Here is a 19,097-nt window from a genome sequence, read left to right on the forward strand (position 1 = left end):
TTTCTGAAAGCTTCCCTGTGTTTTCCATAAATCCCTTTTTCATTTTAGCTAGCTTTAGTGGAGTCTGTTCTTTGCAGTCAAAACTCCCTACTGATAGCAAAATACATTGGGGGCTGGGGTGCCTGGGTGGCTCAGTTGGTTAAGTGTCCGATGGTTGATTTTGGCTCCGGTCATGATCTCAGGGTCGTGAGATGGAGCCCAGTGTCAGGCTCCGTGCTCAGCATGGAGTCAGCCTGAGATTCTCCCCCACCCTCTCTCTCAGATTGCCCCTCCCCTGCCTTGCATTTTCTCTCTTGAATAAATACAATCTTTAAATTATTTATATACATGCACACACTGGGTGCTGGTTTTATAGAAATGACCTCTAAGCAGCACTCTCTTGCTTGATGGCAAGTTATTTCCATCACCTTCCATGGCCTGTGGGAAGCCTGATAGGTTTCCCAAACTCAGTGTCCCCAGTGGAAACACCTGGATACCACATCACGCTCTCCCAAGGGTGCCACGCAACTCCGTCTCTCCTCAGTACCAGCAATGCAGGTGGAGAGCAGATGAGCTGAGCAGACTCTCTGACTTTGGGATTTGCTCTCAGGCCCTCCCTTCCATCAAAGCACCCACTTCCAAGCCAGCATCAAGGGCATTAGCTCCACTGCTGTTATGAAGACAAGCACAAGACGTATGCCCTTGTCTGTCCCAGCTACTCTCCTCTTACCATCATCATCTCCTGATAACACTGTCATAATAATAATAATACCACCAGAATTTGACCCACAATTCTTCCTGCACACCATTGCTCCCTTGTGTCTAGGGTCTCGTCAGTCTGAAATGAGCAAGAATAGAGTGCCCCAGAGCACACAGCAGCCTTAGGGGTCAGGCTACCCCTGGAAGAATTAAAAACTGAATTGGGGCAGCAGGGACCATGTTTCCTGTACCACAAATTAGAAACGCAGTCTGAAAAAATTACCCATCTGTGTAGATACACTGTAGGACATTGAAACTGGGGGAACTTCAGAAAAATCAGAATGTGTGTCTGTTCTAGGAGTAGGCTGAGGTGATGTCTGAGGGGAAAGACATGGGGAAAATATCAGGTCCTCCTCTGTAGGCATTAAATCCAATTTCTGCTCAAACCAATTCCACAGCGCTCTCAACTCAAGACCATACAACAGACACATGGCCATTAGCCGAGGACGGACTCACAGAAGGACAGACTCACAGAAGGATGGCATAGCAATCCGCTCCTCCTGCTTTCTTTCACTCATCCCCAGTCCCAGCCCCCTCCTTCCCCTCAACTCTGACCGGGAACCAGAAGTTACTAAAGGGGATTTCTTGCTCCTTCTTGGGACCCCCCTCCCCAAACCTCCTGCCCTGACGGCTCCAGGCAGTGCCGAGCTCCTCTGCGCCCCTTACCGACCGACAGTTGTCCTCACAGGGCTTCTGGGAGCACTGGGCCACGCGCAGGCCCATCACAGAGTCCTCCAAGTCGGTGCAGGTGCACACATCACAGCCCTCCTCCCAGAACTGGCCCACAGGGTAGACGGTACCTCGGTGGACGCACACCTGCAGACACAAGGTTGCCGTGAGCGAACTCATTCTGTCCATTTCAGAAAGAGATCAGGAAGCACCTCCTGTGTGTGGGAAGCTGCTGTAGGTGCTGAGAATACAGCAGTATGTAAAACCGACGTGCTCTCCACCCACCCGGAGGGATATTTATGAAGGATGTTTTGCCCTCTGCCCTTCCCTGTCCACCAGCCCTGGAGAGCCATCACGGGTGTATGCTAGTGGCCGCTAGTGAGTCTGTCTTGGACCATAGGCTCAGAAATAACTCACTTGGCTGCCTCGATCCAGTTTCATCGCTGCCTTAATTGCATTTAACTCCCTCCTATGTCACACAGAAAACTGTTCCCTAATCCTCACCCACTGAAGTCCTTGGACTTAGCCCCCATCCACACACAGCCCTCTGTCCTACTAGGAGTGGGCTGAAGGTGAGGGGTGGGCTATGAAAGGGTGCTCCTTTGATGCCCGCAGATGACAAGGAGCAGGACAAGGAAAGAACCTGGGGCACAGAGAATGGAATATGCTTGAGAGACAAAGGATCCTACTTGGAAGAACTACAGGCTACAGAAGGGATATGGGAAATGAAATTATAAAGGTTGATTGAGATTAGAATATGTAAAGCCAGGCTATTTATTCAGACTTTATTCTGTAGGAATGAGGCACTGTTTGATTAGGACCCTAAATGACAGTTTTGACATAATCCCAAATCTGCCCTCGGAAGCAATGAACAGGTGGAGACCCTCACTCACACACACCATAGCAGTACAAGTATTCATAAGTCGTTACACTTTACCAGCTCGGTCTTTCAGCTGCTGCGTAATGAAGTTGAATCAGACCCCTGGTTCTTCTATTAAGAACCTGCTAGAAAATGTTAACCACCCAGAATCTCACTTCCAGGAACCTACCTCAAAAGACACATTGCCCCAGATATAAAATGACAGGTGTGCGAGGCTCTCTGTTACAGTGTTATCAGTAATTATGCTACTATGACATGGTATGTTTCATGCAACAAAATAGTAAGTCAAAAAGGAAGTAAAAGCAAGCCCCAAAAATGGAAAACAAACTGAAATATCTGATTAACTAGATAGCAAAGCAGTGGCAAGATCACACAAGGAAAATAATTATTTCAAATAACTTTAAAAAAGCCAAGATTTTGACCATATATCCCTAATGAGTTCTATTCCTAGGCTAAAAAACTGCAAAGAAATCATCAACCTCTTCCAGTTGTCTTAAATTGTTAGCAATAGTATTGGCATTGTTATTTTGGAGACTCTTCTAGGCATTTTATAGTATGAAGCAAATAACTAATGATGTCAATTATGTTAGGAAACCAGTATCTGCAACTTAGAAGAGAAGTGGTATGGGTATAAATCAAAGAAGTTAAGTAAAACCTTATAATTGCATTTGAATCTGAAATATCACTATGAATGCATGAGTTTTATCCTCTTTAGAAATACGTTTCCAAGCTCTATTCAGCAAAAAGGTCTGGAGGCAATGACAGCCCAGAAGCAGCAAGTATCCAGGGAGGGAGAACCACGGCTTCTCCCTGGCATTCATTCTCAGGCTCACTGTCAATAATCCAGCAGCTGCAAGTGGGCCCAGGTCTTCCTGCAGCAGTTCTGGCTCATGATAGCTCATCTTGGTGCATCTCTCCCCCAAAACACCCCTACTTGCATTTACTAGCAGTACTGTCCCTTGTTTACGATATTCAATTTATAAACAGTAATCTTCTATATACTACCAAGAGCATAGGTCATCTGCTCTTACATTTCTCCCATAACACCTAACATAGCACCAGCTCTGCTAGAACATAGTTGTTGCTCAATGAATATTGGATGGATAAATGGATGGATGGACAGACGGATGGACAGATGGATGGAAGAAAGGATAGGTGGATAGATGGACGGTTGCCTAGACGAGTTGATAGCAATTAATAAATGAATAGAGTAAACTATTAACTAATAATTCATGCAATTATATTAGTTCCTTAGCTAACCTACAAAATACGCTTTGTAATGGTAGGGGCCATGGGTTATAGCTTGCTTTAACCGTAGCACCTAGCCATGCTGAGAACATGGTAGGTTCTCTCTAAATACCTCCCGAGATAATTAAATGTCCATTCAGGCTGTGATGGAATGCTGACTGCTCGCCCACCATTAAAGCCCTCGGTTTGGGCAAAAGGGGATGGTTAGGTCAGCAGAGTTTGTGAGGAGCCAATGTTTGTCCGTCTTCCCAGCCAGAACGAAGCAGCCCCTACCTTGTCAGGGAAGCAGGTGGTCGTGGTGCAGCCACAGTCGTTGGTGATGGCCGAGGTCAGGTACCCCAGCGGGCAGCTCACGGTGGAGTTGACACAGCTGCAGGCGCACTCGTACTCATCACAGCACTGGGTCTTCCGAAGGGTCGGTGTCCGGTGCGGGGGGCAGGAGGGCGGGGACTCCCTTCTGCACTCGTCCTTCCTGCAGGCTGAGGGACAGAATGAGGTAACGTCCCCGTCCTGCCACACTGGGCGGTACGCTCAGCCAGGGTTCATAAGTATTCAGCTTGGATATAAGATCCCAGGAAACTCCAGACCCAGACTATAAAATCAGAAATGTCCATGAGCCTGGTTTGGGGCCTGTGGGATTTTCAGTCATACAAAAAAGTAGTCTACAGGAAAAATAAGAACATTAATCAAAAGGAGAAATGTGAAGCTAGGAATTCTAATGGAGGAGAAGTGAAGGCTGCTTGGGTCTCCGCTCTATAAAGAAGGGTCCTTCCAGCTGTAGAATCTCAGAGACAGCAGACATAGAATCTCTAAGACCCAGACAGGCCTGGGCACACCATGGGTTAGCAAGTGTTCTCACAGGCTGGTAGCTTCTGTGATCCTAGCCCTGGCTCAGTACCTAGAATGATGCCCTGTAGTTTTAGATCTTCCAACAATGTTGAATGGAAGAATGCTAGCAACCGTGTCAAACCCACAGTGTCGGGGTGCCTGGGTGGCTCAGTGGGTTAAAGCCTCTGCCTTTGGCTCGGGTCATGATCCCAGGGTCCTGGGATCAAGCCCCGCGTTGGGTTCTCTGCTCAGCGGGGAGCCTGCTTCCTCCCCTCTCTCTTTCTACCTACTTGTGATCTCTGTCAAATAAATAAATTAAATCTTCAAAAAAACCCAAAACAAACCCCACAGTGTCTTTTTATAAATGCCCATCCCCTCCCTGTGTCCTTTGCCTCTGTCCAGGTCTCACATCTAGGAGCTCAAGTGAGACTCCAGGCCAACAGAACAGGAACCCCACTCGACATCAAGTGGGTATTCTCAAAGGAGACACATGGAATTGTGTTCCTTGCCATGTCTTGCTTTAGCCCAATCTTATGCTCACATGACACAAGTTGGTGATCCAGTAGGTACACAAAAGGCATATGGCTTGGCATGACTGTTTCTTCAAAGGGGGAGAAAACTGACAGATTTGCTTGGGAATAAGATCTACTGATGAGGACGACCCAAAGGAATATTCCTCCCCTCAATGGTGTGTGGGAGGATGAGAGTAAGTTCAGGTTGGGCCTGGATGCTTCTCCATCTCAGGTCCAACTGTCTCTCAACACAGCTCCAGAGGGAGGTGTGTACAGCTATGTCCATGCCTGGTAGGCTGCAGCAGCATGTGGCTTGGAAGGTTCAATTCAGGTGCGATCTGACCTCCTCTGCTCCAGCTGTGCCCAAAGCCCAGATTTCAATGAACTAGAATACAGGACACCTTCCCCAGGCCAGAAGACAGCGGCCATGCCATACCCTCCTCATCCACAGAGGCCTTACCGCAGGTGAAGTTGGGCCTGCACTCTCCAGGATTGGTCAGGGTCATCTGGAGGCCACCTTCACAGGGAGGAACTGGGGGCAGGTCACAGCTCAGCAGGTCGCACACTGAGGCCAGGAAAGAGAGACACCCACACAGAGGTCAGCAAGGTCACTATTGCCTGTGGCACCCTACATTCCTATTCCTGCAGACCTCCACTGTTAGATGCGTGATGGTGATGGGATGGAGCTGGAGGTGGAGGAGAGAAGGGGAGAAGTGACATGTAGGTAGATGGACAGATAGATCCAAGTCATATGATAAGCTCAAGTTGATTTCTTTCGACACGGCTGGGACTTCCAGATGTCAGCCACGTCACCTGAACTCTCTGGGCCTCGGTCTCATCTTCTGCAAGGTGAGGAAGGCTACCTTCGAGGACCAGTTTCCAGATGTCATGAAATAATGAGACAGAGTGTCTGGCCCATCGTAGAAGCTTAAGCACATCTTCAAAATGAGGGCTTGAACTAAAGGCTGCCCCAGTTCTCTCCACCATTAACATTCTGAGCCCTATTTTCCACAAGTTTATCTCAAGCCACATCTTCCTCCACACAAGCTTTCTATTTGGGCCTTATAAATTTCATCAGCATAAATAAATTTCTCAGATGATTTCATTCTTTTTTAGACCCCCCGACGGTCCCTCGATCTATTCTCTCTCCCTCAAAGATCTGCGTCATTGCAAATTTGATGTCCCTGTGCTTTATGTCCTCATCTGTCCAATTAATAAACACGTTGGACAGGACAGCGACGGGGCACTGGAGAGTTCCTGTCATGTTAACCATGATTCCATCAGCTCCGGATTCATCTCATTACACTGTTTGTTCAGCCCATTACTCACTGTGGAGTTTGCAAGCCTATAATGAAACCCTTTGACGAATCACTTGCTGAAATCAAGGTGCCCTGTGTGTGCCCTTCTCTAGAGCTTCTACCCTCAGGATTTTATTGAAAAGGCATATGGGTTGGCATGACTGTTTCTTCAATAAATCTCTGCACTGCCTCCCCCACCAGAGATTACCCCATTCTTTTTTTTTTTCTTTAATGCTTTCAAACCTTACATTTCATAATCCACTGCAGAATTTTTCCTAGGAAGCAAATCCTACTTTGCAGAGGTTACTCTTGCCATTTTTTTGGAAAAGTCAGTCAGCCCTTACCCCCTTCCTTTGGCTCACCCTGTGCCTGAGCCCACATGCGCCTTGTAGCACCTGCCGCGTGGGTCGCCTGGGGCTGGGGCCTGCACCCTGGGGGAGGCGCCCAGGGCGGGACACCTACCACACTCGTACTCCGGGCAGCACTGCTCTGCGTTCTGGCGGAGACGGGCCACTTCACACGGGCCGCACACAGGAGCTGAGGGAGAAGACCACGGAAGTGGGAGAGATCGGTGATGCTGCAACCTGCAGCCTTCAGAATGCTGCGAAAAACCAGCACGGGCCCTGCCTGCGAGGCCCACCAGGAATCGGACCAAGGGGCCTCTGACAAATGAGTCTCCTCGGGGTGTCCTGGTGGCCCCCTCGAACGTGCCCTCCAGGAGACTCTGAGTCTGAAGGCCAAGGTAGGGATGGGGTGGAGAGGGCAGGATTAACCTCTGAGAGTATCTACTCCAGTACAGAAAAGGGGACCCCGAGTCCAGTGAGGGAAGGAAGGGTGGGCAGGAGGGGTGGAGGAAACAGACGTTTGTATCTGGCCCGCCAGGTATGCAGACAGGGTGGCCCAGGGCTCCTGGAAGTGGTCCTTCCTCCAGGAGCAGCAGGGATGGGGACGCTCACCTCTGGCCGTGGGGCAGGGCTGCGACGTACAATTGACCTTCCGCCCACTGAGGCACATGCAGATGTGGCACGGCTGGTGAGCTGGGACCCAGGTTTCCAGGAACTGAAGGAAAACAAGTTTCAGAGAAGGCCCAGGACACTGAGGGCACAAAGCCTCAGAGGTCATGGACGTCGGTCCCCCCCACTTCCGGCTCGGTCTCCCCTCGTAGGGCAGGGCCCGAGCCGTGCCTGTCACAACCACACAGTTGAGCACACGCTGAAAGGCAGTGTGAGGTTCTGAGAGGAAAGAGCTGGAGAAGCACCAGGGGTGCTGAAAGGAAGCAGGACGAGAAGGGGAGCACTCCCATGCCACACAGCTGGCTGGTTCCTAAGCCAAAGCTGGGGTGCAGCTGGAGAAACAGATTCCATTTCTTCCTGGAATTGATAAGACATGGATGGGGCAGGAAGAGGTGTGAGGGGTGGACAGCGAGACTCTCAGACTCGTCGCGCTGTCGGGACTGGGAGACTGGAGGGCAGATGATGGTTGGCGAAGCTTTCCCAGAGTTGCAGGCAGCCCCCCTGCAGCAGGGCTGCGAAGTCAGGGAGGCCTCAACTCCACTGTGGGGCTTCACTCCCCCGGCCAGTTTCCTCCCCTGCAAACAGAGGGCACCAGGCCCACCTCGGCCGTGCAGACTGTGACCAGTGCAGGCGGGGACCACCGAGCCAGGACCAGGCATCCCTCTATGCTCAGCCAGAGAGTCAAATTCAGAGTTAAAATTAAGTTCACATTTAAATGGCCTGCCCCTGAGAAAAGAGAACCTTCTTGTGGTGTTGGTGGGAATGCAAGCTGGTGCAGCCACTCTGGAAAACAGCATGGAGGTTCCTCAAAAAGTTGAAAATAGAGCTACCCTACGACTCAGCAAAGGTACTACTGGGTATTTACCCTAAAGATACAAACATGGTGATCTGAAGGGGCACGTGCACCAGAATGTTTATAGCAGCAATGTCCACAATAGCCAAACTATGGAAAGAACCTAAATGCCCATCAACAGATGAATGGATAAAGAAGTGGTGTATATATACAATGGCATATTACTCAGCCATCAAGAAAAATGAAATCTTGCCATTTATTCCAACATGGACGGGACTAGAGGGTATTATGTTGAGTGAAATAAGTCAATCAAAGAAAGAAAACTATCATATGATATTACTCATATGTGGAATTTAAGAAACAAAACAGAAGATCATAGGGGAGGAGAGGAAAAATAAAACAAGATGAAATCAGAGAGGGAGACAAGCCATAAGAGACTCTAATTCATAGAAAATAAACTGAGGATAACTAGAGGGGAGAGGGGTGGAAGGATGGGGTAACTGGGTGAGGGACATTAAGGAGGGTACATGATATAATAAGTCCTGGGTGTTATATAAGACTGATGAAACACCGACCTCTACCTCTGAAACTAATAATACATTATATGTTAATTAATTAAATTTAAATAAAAGTAGATAAAATAAATCTCCCACCCCAAAATGTGTTTAAGAATAAGCACATTCTTAAGCAGTAGCTCAAAGGCTAAAAAATTCCCAGGTCAAGAAGGTCTTAGTTAAAGGCGCCTGGGTGGCTCAGTGGGTTAAAGCCTCTGTCTTCAGCTCAGGTCATGATCCCAGGGTCCTGGAATCAAGCCCCGCATCAGGCTCTCTGCTCAGTGGGGAGCCTGCTTCCTCCTCTCTCTCTGCCTGCCTCTCTGCCTACTTGTGATCTCTGTCTGTCAAATAAATAAATAAAATCTTAAAAAAAGAAGAAGAAGAAGAAGAAGAAGGTCTTATTTATTGCATGTTTCCAGGTTCAGCAATCAGTCAGCTGAGAAGGAAGATCAGAGGTCTCCAAGGAAAACACTCTTCCCCCAAGCTGCTGTCTTCCTCCAATGTTAAATCTTTTGACCTTGATACCTTCCCCTCACTCAGTATGTAATACCAGCCAATGTCTGAAGAGCATATGCTCTGTACCACTGTTCTATGGTTTCTTTTTTTTTAAGATTTTATTTACTTAAAAGAGAGAGAGTGTGTGTGTGAGCTGGTGGGGAGGGGCAGAGGGAGAGGGAGAGGGAGAAGCAGGCTCCCTGCTGAGCAAGAAGACCAATGTGGGACTCCGATCCTGGGACTCCAGGATCATGACCTGAGCTGAAGGCAGCCGCTTAATAGACTGAGCCACCCAGGCACCCCTGTTCTATGGGTTTTATATAAATGACTCATTTAATTCACACTGCAGCCCGCTAGTGAGGACATCTGTATTACCCCCACTTGTCAAATGGGAAAGCTGAGGCCTCTGCTTAGGGTCATACCATCAGAGCAGCGGAGCTACGATATGAACCCACAAGCCCTCTCTTCGACACCATGCTCTATTGCCTCCCAGCAATAACTAGCATTAAATATGTTCAAGATCTCTTTCTAAGGACTTCACATTTTATTCACGTCATACTCCTTACAGTAACCGTATCAGGGAAGTACTGTCATTATCTACACTTACAAATGACGCATGGAGACCCAGACAAGAAACGTGACCAGGAGGTACCCCCCAGGATTAAACCTGGCATTCCGGCCCCAGACACCTCGTGCTTTCTGCACTCCAGCTGCCTTCGTCGGCAATCACACTGCCTGCAACGGGCAGGTCACACTGTCGGGGCCGTGGGAGGGCGGGGGGGGGGGTGGGCCAAAAGCCCCATCTCAGCCCTCAAATGGCTGACGCTCAAGCCTGGGAAATAAGACCCATCGATGAAAAGCTGAATGAGAGAAATGAATTGTGATACATTCACAGCCTGGCACGTTACTCAGCCATGAGAACAAACTATGGAAACGTGCAAGACGAAGGGCTCTCAGAAGTATCAAACTGAGTGAAAGAAGACGGGGGGTGGGGAAAGAGTACACACTGCATGATTCCATTTATAGAAAGTTCCAGAAAATGTAAACGTCTCTCTAGTGACAGAAAGCAGAGCAGTGGTTGCCTGGGGATGGGAGATGGGGGCAACGGATGTCTTCCTAAGAGGCCCAAGGAAACACTGGGGACTGATGGAAATGTTCATTGTCTTGATTGCGATGATGGCTTTATGGGAACGTCCGTATGTCAAAACTCATCAAATTGTACACTTTAAATAGGAGCTATTTACTGTAAGTAAACTATACCTCAATAAAGCTGTTTTTAAAAACGAGAAATACAAGAGCCACAGCAGGGCAGAAGAGATGTTCACAGAAGCTGGGGTGCTCCGCAAAGGCCTCACAAGGCGCACTGTGCTGGGTGGGAAGGAGGCGGGCAGAGGGAAGGAGAAGGAATTCTGAGTGGGAACAGAGGGTGGAAGGTCCTTGTGGATATCTAGAAGATTCTAGAGGCCTTCCCTTTCCACTTCGGGGGGTGGGGGTTCACAAGGTAGGTGATACTCACCCTGACACTTTGTAAGCAGGACCCTGCCTCAGAGAGAAGAATGTCGAATAAGGACAACCTTGGTGACAGTGAGCAGGACAGAGAAGGCAGGAGCCAGCCCCAGAGCCCAGTGCTCTCCTAGGGGCTGGGAATGTCCAGGGAGGGCCCAGGGTGCTGGCCTCTGAGGCCTGGAGTGGAAGGAGGAGGGGGACATCTCACATGTCCCTAGGCCTCACTCTGTTCTGCCTCTTTCCTGCCTTTTGCATGGATGGTAATGCTAAGAAAATGACCAATCAAGGATCTATATTTAGACCTTTAAACGGCAAAAGTGATGAGATGAGAAAAGATAGGATCATTTTTTTTTTTTTTCCTGTTTGGGTTTTTCTTCTCTCTTTTTAAATGAGAACTTTAGATATCTAAATTCAAGAAAAAAATAATACAATTTCCCCACAATCCTGAGAGTGAACAAGAGACAACATCAGATGGCCAAAATCAGGTGTTAAGTCTCCTCTTTCAGGAGGCTTTAATGAGGAGTGCCCGGGGCAGGGGACAGCCTCTGTGGTCCCTGAGAAAGCCCTTTCCGGATTAAAAAGCACCTGCGGCCAGCCCTGCCCTGGTATCACCTGTCCGGTTATGCAGTGAACACGCCAGCAGGTGGCACTCCTGCACCAGGACAGGTCAACTCTAGTAGCCTGTCCTGCCTCACCTCCTGGGTACCAAGGCCAGGAGGGACTACTCCCAGGACAGAACAGGAATGAGAACTGGCTGCAGTTCTAAATTCAGTAAAGATGACAAAGAACGGCCTGCAGAGAATATGGTAAGGGAAAATTGAAGTCTTCAAAACCCCAGGTCAGAGAAGGGACACAGCCAGTGACCATGCACCACCCACCCCAGCCAAAGATCTGGGGGAAGATGCAGGAAAATGTGAGCACTGGGCCACCAGAGCACAGCAAAGACCACGGAGGAGGAAGCGCAAGCTAGAGGCGCTCTGTCCCTGAGTGAGGGAGGCGGTCCTTGCTGCCCCCTGCACAGCCCCCAACCCAGAGAGGGACAGCCACTTGCTCGCTGCTCGCTGCTCGGCCTGGATCCCCTCTGAGCCAGCCACAAAGTCTCATGTGTTTATACTGTGTTCTGCAAAATCAACAAGAGCTATGGAAACTGGTAAATATTTTGCCCTTCCAACGTTACCACCAGAGACTTACACCCTGGATTATTTCCCTGAAGAAAAGCTGTCTAGGCTTTCTTTTTCGCTTAAAGACATTTCATTTAATGGAACTGTTCTCCGTGTTAGATTTTTATTCTTTCTCTGCTTTGAATGGAAAAGCTGAAATCGCAGGTGGCTGATCAGATATTTGTTTTCATCCATTTAAACTACATTTTCTGCAATAAACTGAAACTGGCTCTGTTCCCTTCGTAGTTTTTGATTAATTTTACTGTCACTTGGTTCTGAAATACATTTCTAAGATTGCTTCTATGTCCAAAATATTGCACTACTTGGAAGCATTCTCTACCCAACTCAAACACATATTCCAATGTGTTGGATGGAAGGTGAGAGGAGAACTCGAGTCAGGGGGGGTGGGTGGAGACACGGAGATAAAATTCACAAGCTTCCAGCTCTCAGCACCCTGCAACCGAATGACACTCAGGGAGCTAGAAACGCTTTACAAACTTCAGCTTCCTTCTCATTGCAGAATGCCGAAGAAGATGGCAGAAACCATTTCTGCCTCCCTCTGAGAGTGCCTTGCCACCACCAGCAAATCCAGGCTGAAAGGACCACTGGGTCCTGGTACCCCATGTGAAGAGTACCTACCTTTTGAGTCCAGTGGGAGGGACTCTAGGAGTGTGCGGGTCAGGGAGAGCAATGCAAGGTTTTAATTACTCGTTTTGGAGAGTATTATGGGACGCGCAGTTACTTCATTTGGCAAGTTGAAATACAGAGGTAGAATGGGACTGGTCTTCCCTCCTAATTCATCTGCTCCACAGTGAGAGCAAATGGGGCCCACTAGGATAAAGCCCCAAAACAAAACTGGATGAATGCCTGTGCGTCCATGAACACACAGCTCAAAGTTTAGCTCGTGGTTCCAACGGGATCGAAGGCAGGGCTAGGACATTATGGGATGCCCTGGTGTCATGGGTAGGAACCCCAGCCTTATCTGAGCCTCAGTCTCCTCGCCCATTCAGTGGCACAGGTAATAATGACCCTATGGAGTTTTGGAGAGAGTGAAAGGAAATGGTTCATTTCGTGGCTAACAATGTCTGGGACAGACAGTGTTGTTACAGGAATTACTGTTTTCATCATTCTCTAGATTGGTCAGCTAGTTACCATGAGTTTTCCTAGTTGTGGTTAAATAATAGTAAGTCACCTCACCTGGTTCACTTAGTGATAAAAGTCCTCCCTGGTGATGATGGAGATGTTAGGTGTGGGGTGCAGCATCTGATCATAGAATAGAGTCTCTTTTGCTAGAAGCCAAGTCTGCTCTCCCTCTATCATGCTCTGCAGTATCCCTGTCTGAGAGGAAGGACAGAACTCCTGCACACAGCCACGTGCACGCAGACACACACTGTCCGTCTACTACCAATGTCCACGTTGTCAACTTTGACACTATGACTGCCGTTGTCGGCCAAGATGGGGGAGAGTCTGGTAAGTATTCTTTCAAAATGTACTCAATAACCTTAGAGGACTACAAGAACTGATGACTCCATGACTCCCAAAAAATCAGCCAAAGAAGACCGAGCAAAACGGCATTTTCATAGATCAAAAGAGCATACTTGGGAGTCAGACAGAGCTTTGAATACTGAGTCCAGTTCCCAACTCCGTCCCTTACAAACCACGTCCGTGGGCAAAGAAATTCTCTAAGCCTTGGTTCTCTCTTAAAGATTTTGTAAGTATTTACCAAGATGATGAAAGACATCCCAATGTGTCCTGTGGTATCCTTGTCCAAGGGAATGCTACACACACACACACACACATACATGTTCACTCACTCCCACACACATACAAGTACCATGGTCAGATAAGGTTGAGAGGCCAAAACCCTCTTAAATACTTGCACCATACATTAGCACATTAAAAGCTTTAAAGAATGCTGCAGTAAAGAAACCTGTTTAGCTAGTGTTCTTTAAACTCTCTTGACCACAGGTGATTGTTAATATCTTGCAAAACAAGCCTTCAAAAAATGTTGAGATAATGAATATATAGGGCTTAGTACAGTGCAAGGTACATAATAGATTGTAATCACAGTAGACATCACTATTAATATAAATATTCTTTTCCCATCCCCTCTGGGTTCCTATAGCCTTCTACTTACATGAATATAATGATGATAACAGTAGTAGTAATAGTAACATGTTATTAATACTTTGGTGTTTGCTTACACAGCTAATACAGGACACACCTGGGATTCGAACCAAGATGTGTCTGGTTCCAAAGCCATTGTGCCATACTGTTTCCCTTTTCTTCAGTGATCCCCTTCAGAGTTGACCCTTGCTGCCACAGTCGGAGGGGCCACTGACTGTGAACACTTCACCCTACCACCCCACGAGAGAAGCAGCCCATGGGAGCAAATGAGGAGGTGAAAGGCCAAGGCTCTTACCTGGTGCTGGACTCCATCCTCACTGATGCACTGGGTACAGGCCTCCTTGGGGACACAACTACCTTCCAGCATGACTTGGTTCTGGGGGCAGAAGCAGCCTTCCGAGGGATGGTCCCCACAGGAGCTTGAGTTGCCCTCGCAGAGCTGGGGGCAGCCACGCTCACAGTGGTTGTACACCAGGGATGGTGGGCATGACATGTCTACAGACAGAGAACAAGGTCACACTCAGCCCACACCAACCACAGAGAAACAGAGACACAGCCGTTTCAAAGTGGTTGACTACCCATTTTTATTTCCTCCGTTTTCCATAAAAGTAGACCTGGAAGTGAGGCACCTGACCACAGAATACAGACTACATTTCCCAATTTCCCTTACGGCTAAGTGTAATCACATGACTGCAGTTCTGCCCAATGAACTGTAAGCGCAGATGTAGACTCCAATAGCAGTTTCCAGGGTTCTTCTTCTTCTTTTTTTTTTTTTTAAAGGGCAGCTGTGCTTGTCCTTTGTCCCTTTTCCTTTCTTCCCCCATGCTGCCATTTGGAACCTGGGTTTGACAGCTAAAGCTCCATCTTAAACCAGGAGAAAAAAGGACACCCAAGTGAGGACAGAGCAAAAAGCTAGAATCCAGTTTGAAACCCAGAACAGCTGGAGGCACCTCCCTCTGATCACACCTGTGAGAGAGAATTTTTACTTCTCTGTTATTTGAGCCAAATTTAATCCTAATGGATGATGTATCCTTAGAAAGTTTTATGGGTCTTCTTTTTGAATACAGGTATGGTGAGTCCTTTAAAAAGACTCCTAAATTAAATAAGGAATGCACAGCTATGAAGAGTTGCCTGGAGGAAATGTACAAGATGATTGATTCACTTGTCCCACTCTGGCCCCCCTCAACCGCTTCTCACCGCACCAAGGCAAGGGGCAGGAGTGTCTAAGGATTTAGAGCACCAAGCGTTTTCCTGTAAACTCACCATGAGTAGCCAGGGGTAGACAAAGAAATGAGTAAGTAGAGAAGGACTATGGCTAACTCAGGAACGATTATTTGCCCCCTGATCTGCAGGCAGACTGAAACGGGGCACTACCAGCTAAGAGACTCAGAACAGCAGAGCTGGAATGAACCTAGGGGTTATCTCATTCTGAGAAGCAGAAAGCAAGGTCCAGAGAGAGAACAGCTGATCACCCCCTGAGCTGGGACTAGGTGCCCAAGTCCTGCAGCCACTGGTTCGAGCTGCAACTGCTCTATGACAATAAACTCTGAGACTCCAAGAGGCTTGCATATATTGGTTGCCCTCCAGAGAAAGTCAGGGATTATATCCAGTAACTGGAGGTGCCGAAGTTCAGTGTTCTTTTCATTCCAGTGCCCCTTGAGGCAGGAGGCACATCTGATTTGTTGTGGTATCCCCCACATGCTAAATGATAAATAAATGCCAACTCCAAGTTAGGGAGCTGACCTTGGGAAGGTACCTCCACCAGCAATCTCGTGGTCTTTGTAATTAAGATGCTTCTTGGTATTTCGGTGACAAAATTCCACTCACACTTCAACATCCTGCTCAGCTGTGGCTCACTCTGTGAACCTCTGCTACCCTGGGGGAATTTCAAGCAACTACTCATTCTGCACTTTGCTGATACCTATCTATGTCCAATACATTAAAGTCACATTTGTCTGAACTATAGAAACGTTTCCATTTACACAGACATTCTACACTCAAATTACTGAGACGTCTACTGTCTTATTTGATCTTAAATGGGATACTAGGTAATGGGAAAAGCAGGGATTTCGATCTTTATCACCCAGAAAGAGAAGGCCCAGAGAGGGTTGAGCAATCCCAAATCAGTTTGTCTTCACAACTTTACAGGACACCTATGGAGACTCACCACAGGAACTGGTCCTCCTCCAGTCGACACAGACCCCTTTGGTCCGACAGAGGTGGGCATACAAGGCGATGGTCTCACACACTTGCTCCTGGTGGCAACTGTCCTGCTGGCACATGGCATAAAAGGTGGCTGGAGCAAGGACCTTGTGGCACTCAGCAAACAATTCTGAGAGAAGGACCTGGCAGTGGGAGCTGCTGGAGACGGGACACGGCTCCCAGGAGATCGGCTGGCATGTCTTCCCTGGCTGCTGCAAGGTCCATTCCTGGACAAGCGCTCTCCAGTCCGTGGTGACTGTGCCATCCCTGAGCACGAAGTCATTGGCTCCGTTCTCATCACAGATCCCTAGACGGATAGAAAAGCAAGTTTGGTAGCCCTGGGTGCCCATGTATTGATGCTGGAGACCTGGTCAGTCTCCATGTTCACCAGCATCTGAACCTTACAATCAACTGGACCCAGAAATACAAGCAGCCAAGAGACCTGAGATCAGAACAAAGGAGAATGTTCTCACCACAGAGACCATACGTCTTTGAAGCAAAGGTCTTGGGGCTCAGCTGCAGCTGGAATTCGTTGTTTCGTGGAGTGAACATGAAGATATGGCCAAGATGGTTGAATCTGATCTCATACATGATGGTGCCATAGACATTGACTTCCATATCCCCACCCACGTATGGGACGGACACCAGTCTCCCATTCACTGTCAGCTGTCCAAAGAAGGAAGTGACTTATCAGTAATCATAGCAGTAAGGAATCCTAGAATTTCACTCTTAGCTTCTTCCCGAGGCTCCTGACACTCCTTACGCTTCTGCCACCCTCAACTCCAATGTCATCCACAAACTCTGATATTTGCCAGTAACTCTTCTAAGATAAAAGGGCTTTGCACAGCTTAGCAGAACAGATTATCAGAATCCTATACAGATGGCCACGCTCCTGGAACCTGAAAGCCCAGGGGATAAAAGCCAGCCTTGAGTCTGTATGCATTCAACAGGGAAGGATGACCCCTCCCAGACAGGCTGAGAAAGTTGCCTTTTGCCAACTCAGGGACAGTGTCTCCAGGAGCATCTCACGGAACTATGGTAAGTCCATATATGTATGTATGTATGTATGTATGTATGTATGTATGTGTTTTGGGTCACTAGCGCTTTGGAGGCCCCACTATACATCAAACATATTTTCTTAAAAGGCAGTCATGTGCCACAAGGAACATAATTTTTCAAATTTTCAACAAATATCAACAAAACATAAATTTTCAAAAATTTCAACAAATTTTTAAAATTTTGGAAGCCTTTTTTTTTTTTTAATTTTTAAATCTGGGGCTGTGACTGGTTCATTTAGTAAAGACCTGGCTACGATTGTTCAATAATTAGCGTGTATATTCAGGAATTCTTACAGAATGAGAGGAGCTAACCTACCAGTTGTTTTCATCTCATGAAATACGATTTCTAAATGAACAAATAAATAAGTTCGCATCATATAACCTTTTGTGCATATTTAGTCAAACATTTATTTTTACCAGTTTTTCAGTTTTTTTTTTGAATTCTGGAGCCATACATTTTATTTAGGCCCTAAATATTTTCAAAGGCCCTAACTGGGGCTCAAAATATTCTCCTTCGGGAAGCTCACAGGCCCTAGGCGTGGGGCTCATAGTGCCTGCTGGGTAAACAGCAAACCCCAATCTTCTACCAGCAACCGGAAACCAGCTCCGTTCTTGTGATTTAAAGCTACCTAAAATTGATCCTTCCTTCCACATCTGGACCAGAACAACGTGAAAATGTGCCACCAGGGAGATGGGAATGAGCCCCTCCTAAGAAAGGGGTGCTCTACTAGGGAGGCAGAAGGTGGAGTCCCTAAAAGACACACCAGCTAAAACCAACCACCAGCAGAGGCTTCTTCGAGGTTCTGCTGCTGCCTTGCATGGGACCCAGAGAAAGCACCTCTCACCTGCATATCACTGTGGAGCTCAACCGAGAGGCCGTTGTGCTTCACCTCAATGGATTTCATGCAGGTCTGCCTCACCCCAAGGCTGCAGTCCCCATTATGCAGAATCACCTCGAGGTCCTGCTCTTTGTTTTGAAACAAGACGTACGAACAGCTGCCAGTCAGCTTGAAATTCTGCCCATCAAAGGTCACAATGTGCCGGGTAGAGCTGCCCATGCACACACCTGGACAGGAGAGCAAAGGATGGGTGTGACATTCCCCCAAACTCCCGTACGTGCGAAGAGGCAGAGGCAGGTGTTACCAAGCTGCACACAGTTAACAGAGCTGAGAGCTGAATGGCCCCTTGAGGTCCTGCAGTCTAACTTCCTCCTTTTTACGGAATACGAAAACAATTCTAAGAGAGTGTCTTAGGTAAGTAATCCTTGGCCCGTAAATATTTTTCTAGAAAATATTTAGAAGGACAAGTATCACATTAAAAAAAAAAATGGAAAATTATAGAACCATACTTCCAAAAAACTTCAGCATGCGAAATGAATGATCTCCTCTACAGGGATGCCTTGGCCCAGGAAACAAAGTTAAGTTTCAGAGTTGTTAGGACTTGTTGAAATCATGAGGAGCTAAGTGTATCATGAGCTTATGAGCTCATTGTAAAGAAAGTTCACCTAAAGACACATGTGTCCTCTTGGCTGCCAAGTTTCTAACGGTACAAGAGGCCATGTTGACTTGATCCTTTAAGAGATCACACAAGAGGAAAATTTCTGAAGCCAAAACAAATGATTGGGTCTCAGCATTCCCTCATTTGCCACTCATTCATTCACATGGTCAGCAAATTCTCAAGGTTCCTATTAAAACACCACCTGGGAATACCAGTCATCTTGCATCTGCCTAAGACCATTCCATAAAAATGCCCCCAGGGAAGGCACCACCACCATGCGTGATTTGAAAGTTAATCTTGGGCCAAAATGAAGCTGGAGAACCATGGCCACAGCTATGGTGGTGGTTAAATAAAAGCCCAAGAAGTGAGAGGCAGACTCAGGGGGTCAGCGAGAAGACGCTCATGTCCTTCACTCACACAAGGTCTAGGCAACCTCCACCTGCACGAGTGGCCTACAAGTCAAGCAGCATGGCCACCAACAAAGGAAAGGGCTGGATGCACCAGCTGTCAGAGCTGAGT

General features: G+C 47.6%; 1 protein-coding gene across 3 annotated transcripts in view; it reads right to left on the bottom strand.

The window, feature by feature from the left end:
* LOC111159823 (von Willebrand factor) overlaps window positions 1–19,097 on the bottom strand; it is a 135,110-nt gene that overhangs the window by 16,776 nt on the left and 99,237 nt on the right. For all 3 annotated transcript variants that reach the window (XM_022522454.1, XM_022522452.1, XM_022522453.1), the window contains exons 35-43: window positions 17,927–18,147; window positions 16,497–16,689; window positions 15,989–16,330; window positions 14,117–14,316; window positions 7,130–7,232; window positions 6,636–6,710; window positions 5,336–5,440; window positions 3,809–4,014; window positions 1,405–1,554 (exon numbers count right to left, since the gene is read on the bottom strand). In XM_022522454.1, coding sequence (XP_022378162.1) covers window positions 1,405–1,554; window positions 3,809–4,014; window positions 5,336–5,440; window positions 6,636–6,710; window positions 7,130–7,232; window positions 14,117–14,316; window positions 15,989–16,330; window positions 16,497–16,689; window positions 17,927–18,147 — 1,595 coding nt within the window. The remainder of the gene's footprint in view (window positions 1–1,404; window positions 1,555–3,808; window positions 4,015–5,335; window positions 5,441–6,635; window positions 6,711–7,129; window positions 7,233–14,116; window positions 14,317–15,988; window positions 16,331–16,496; window positions 16,690–17,926; window positions 18,148–19,097) is intronic.

Source organism: Enhydra lutris, unplaced genomic scaffold (assembly GCF_002288905.1).
Source record: "Enhydra lutris kenyoni isolate GAN:26980312 unplaced genomic scaffold, ASM228890v2 scaffoldscaffold69, whole genome shotgun sequence".
In the NCBI taxonomy this organism is placed as follows: Eukaryota; Metazoa; Chordata; class Mammalia; order Carnivora; family Mustelidae; genus Enhydra; species Enhydra lutris.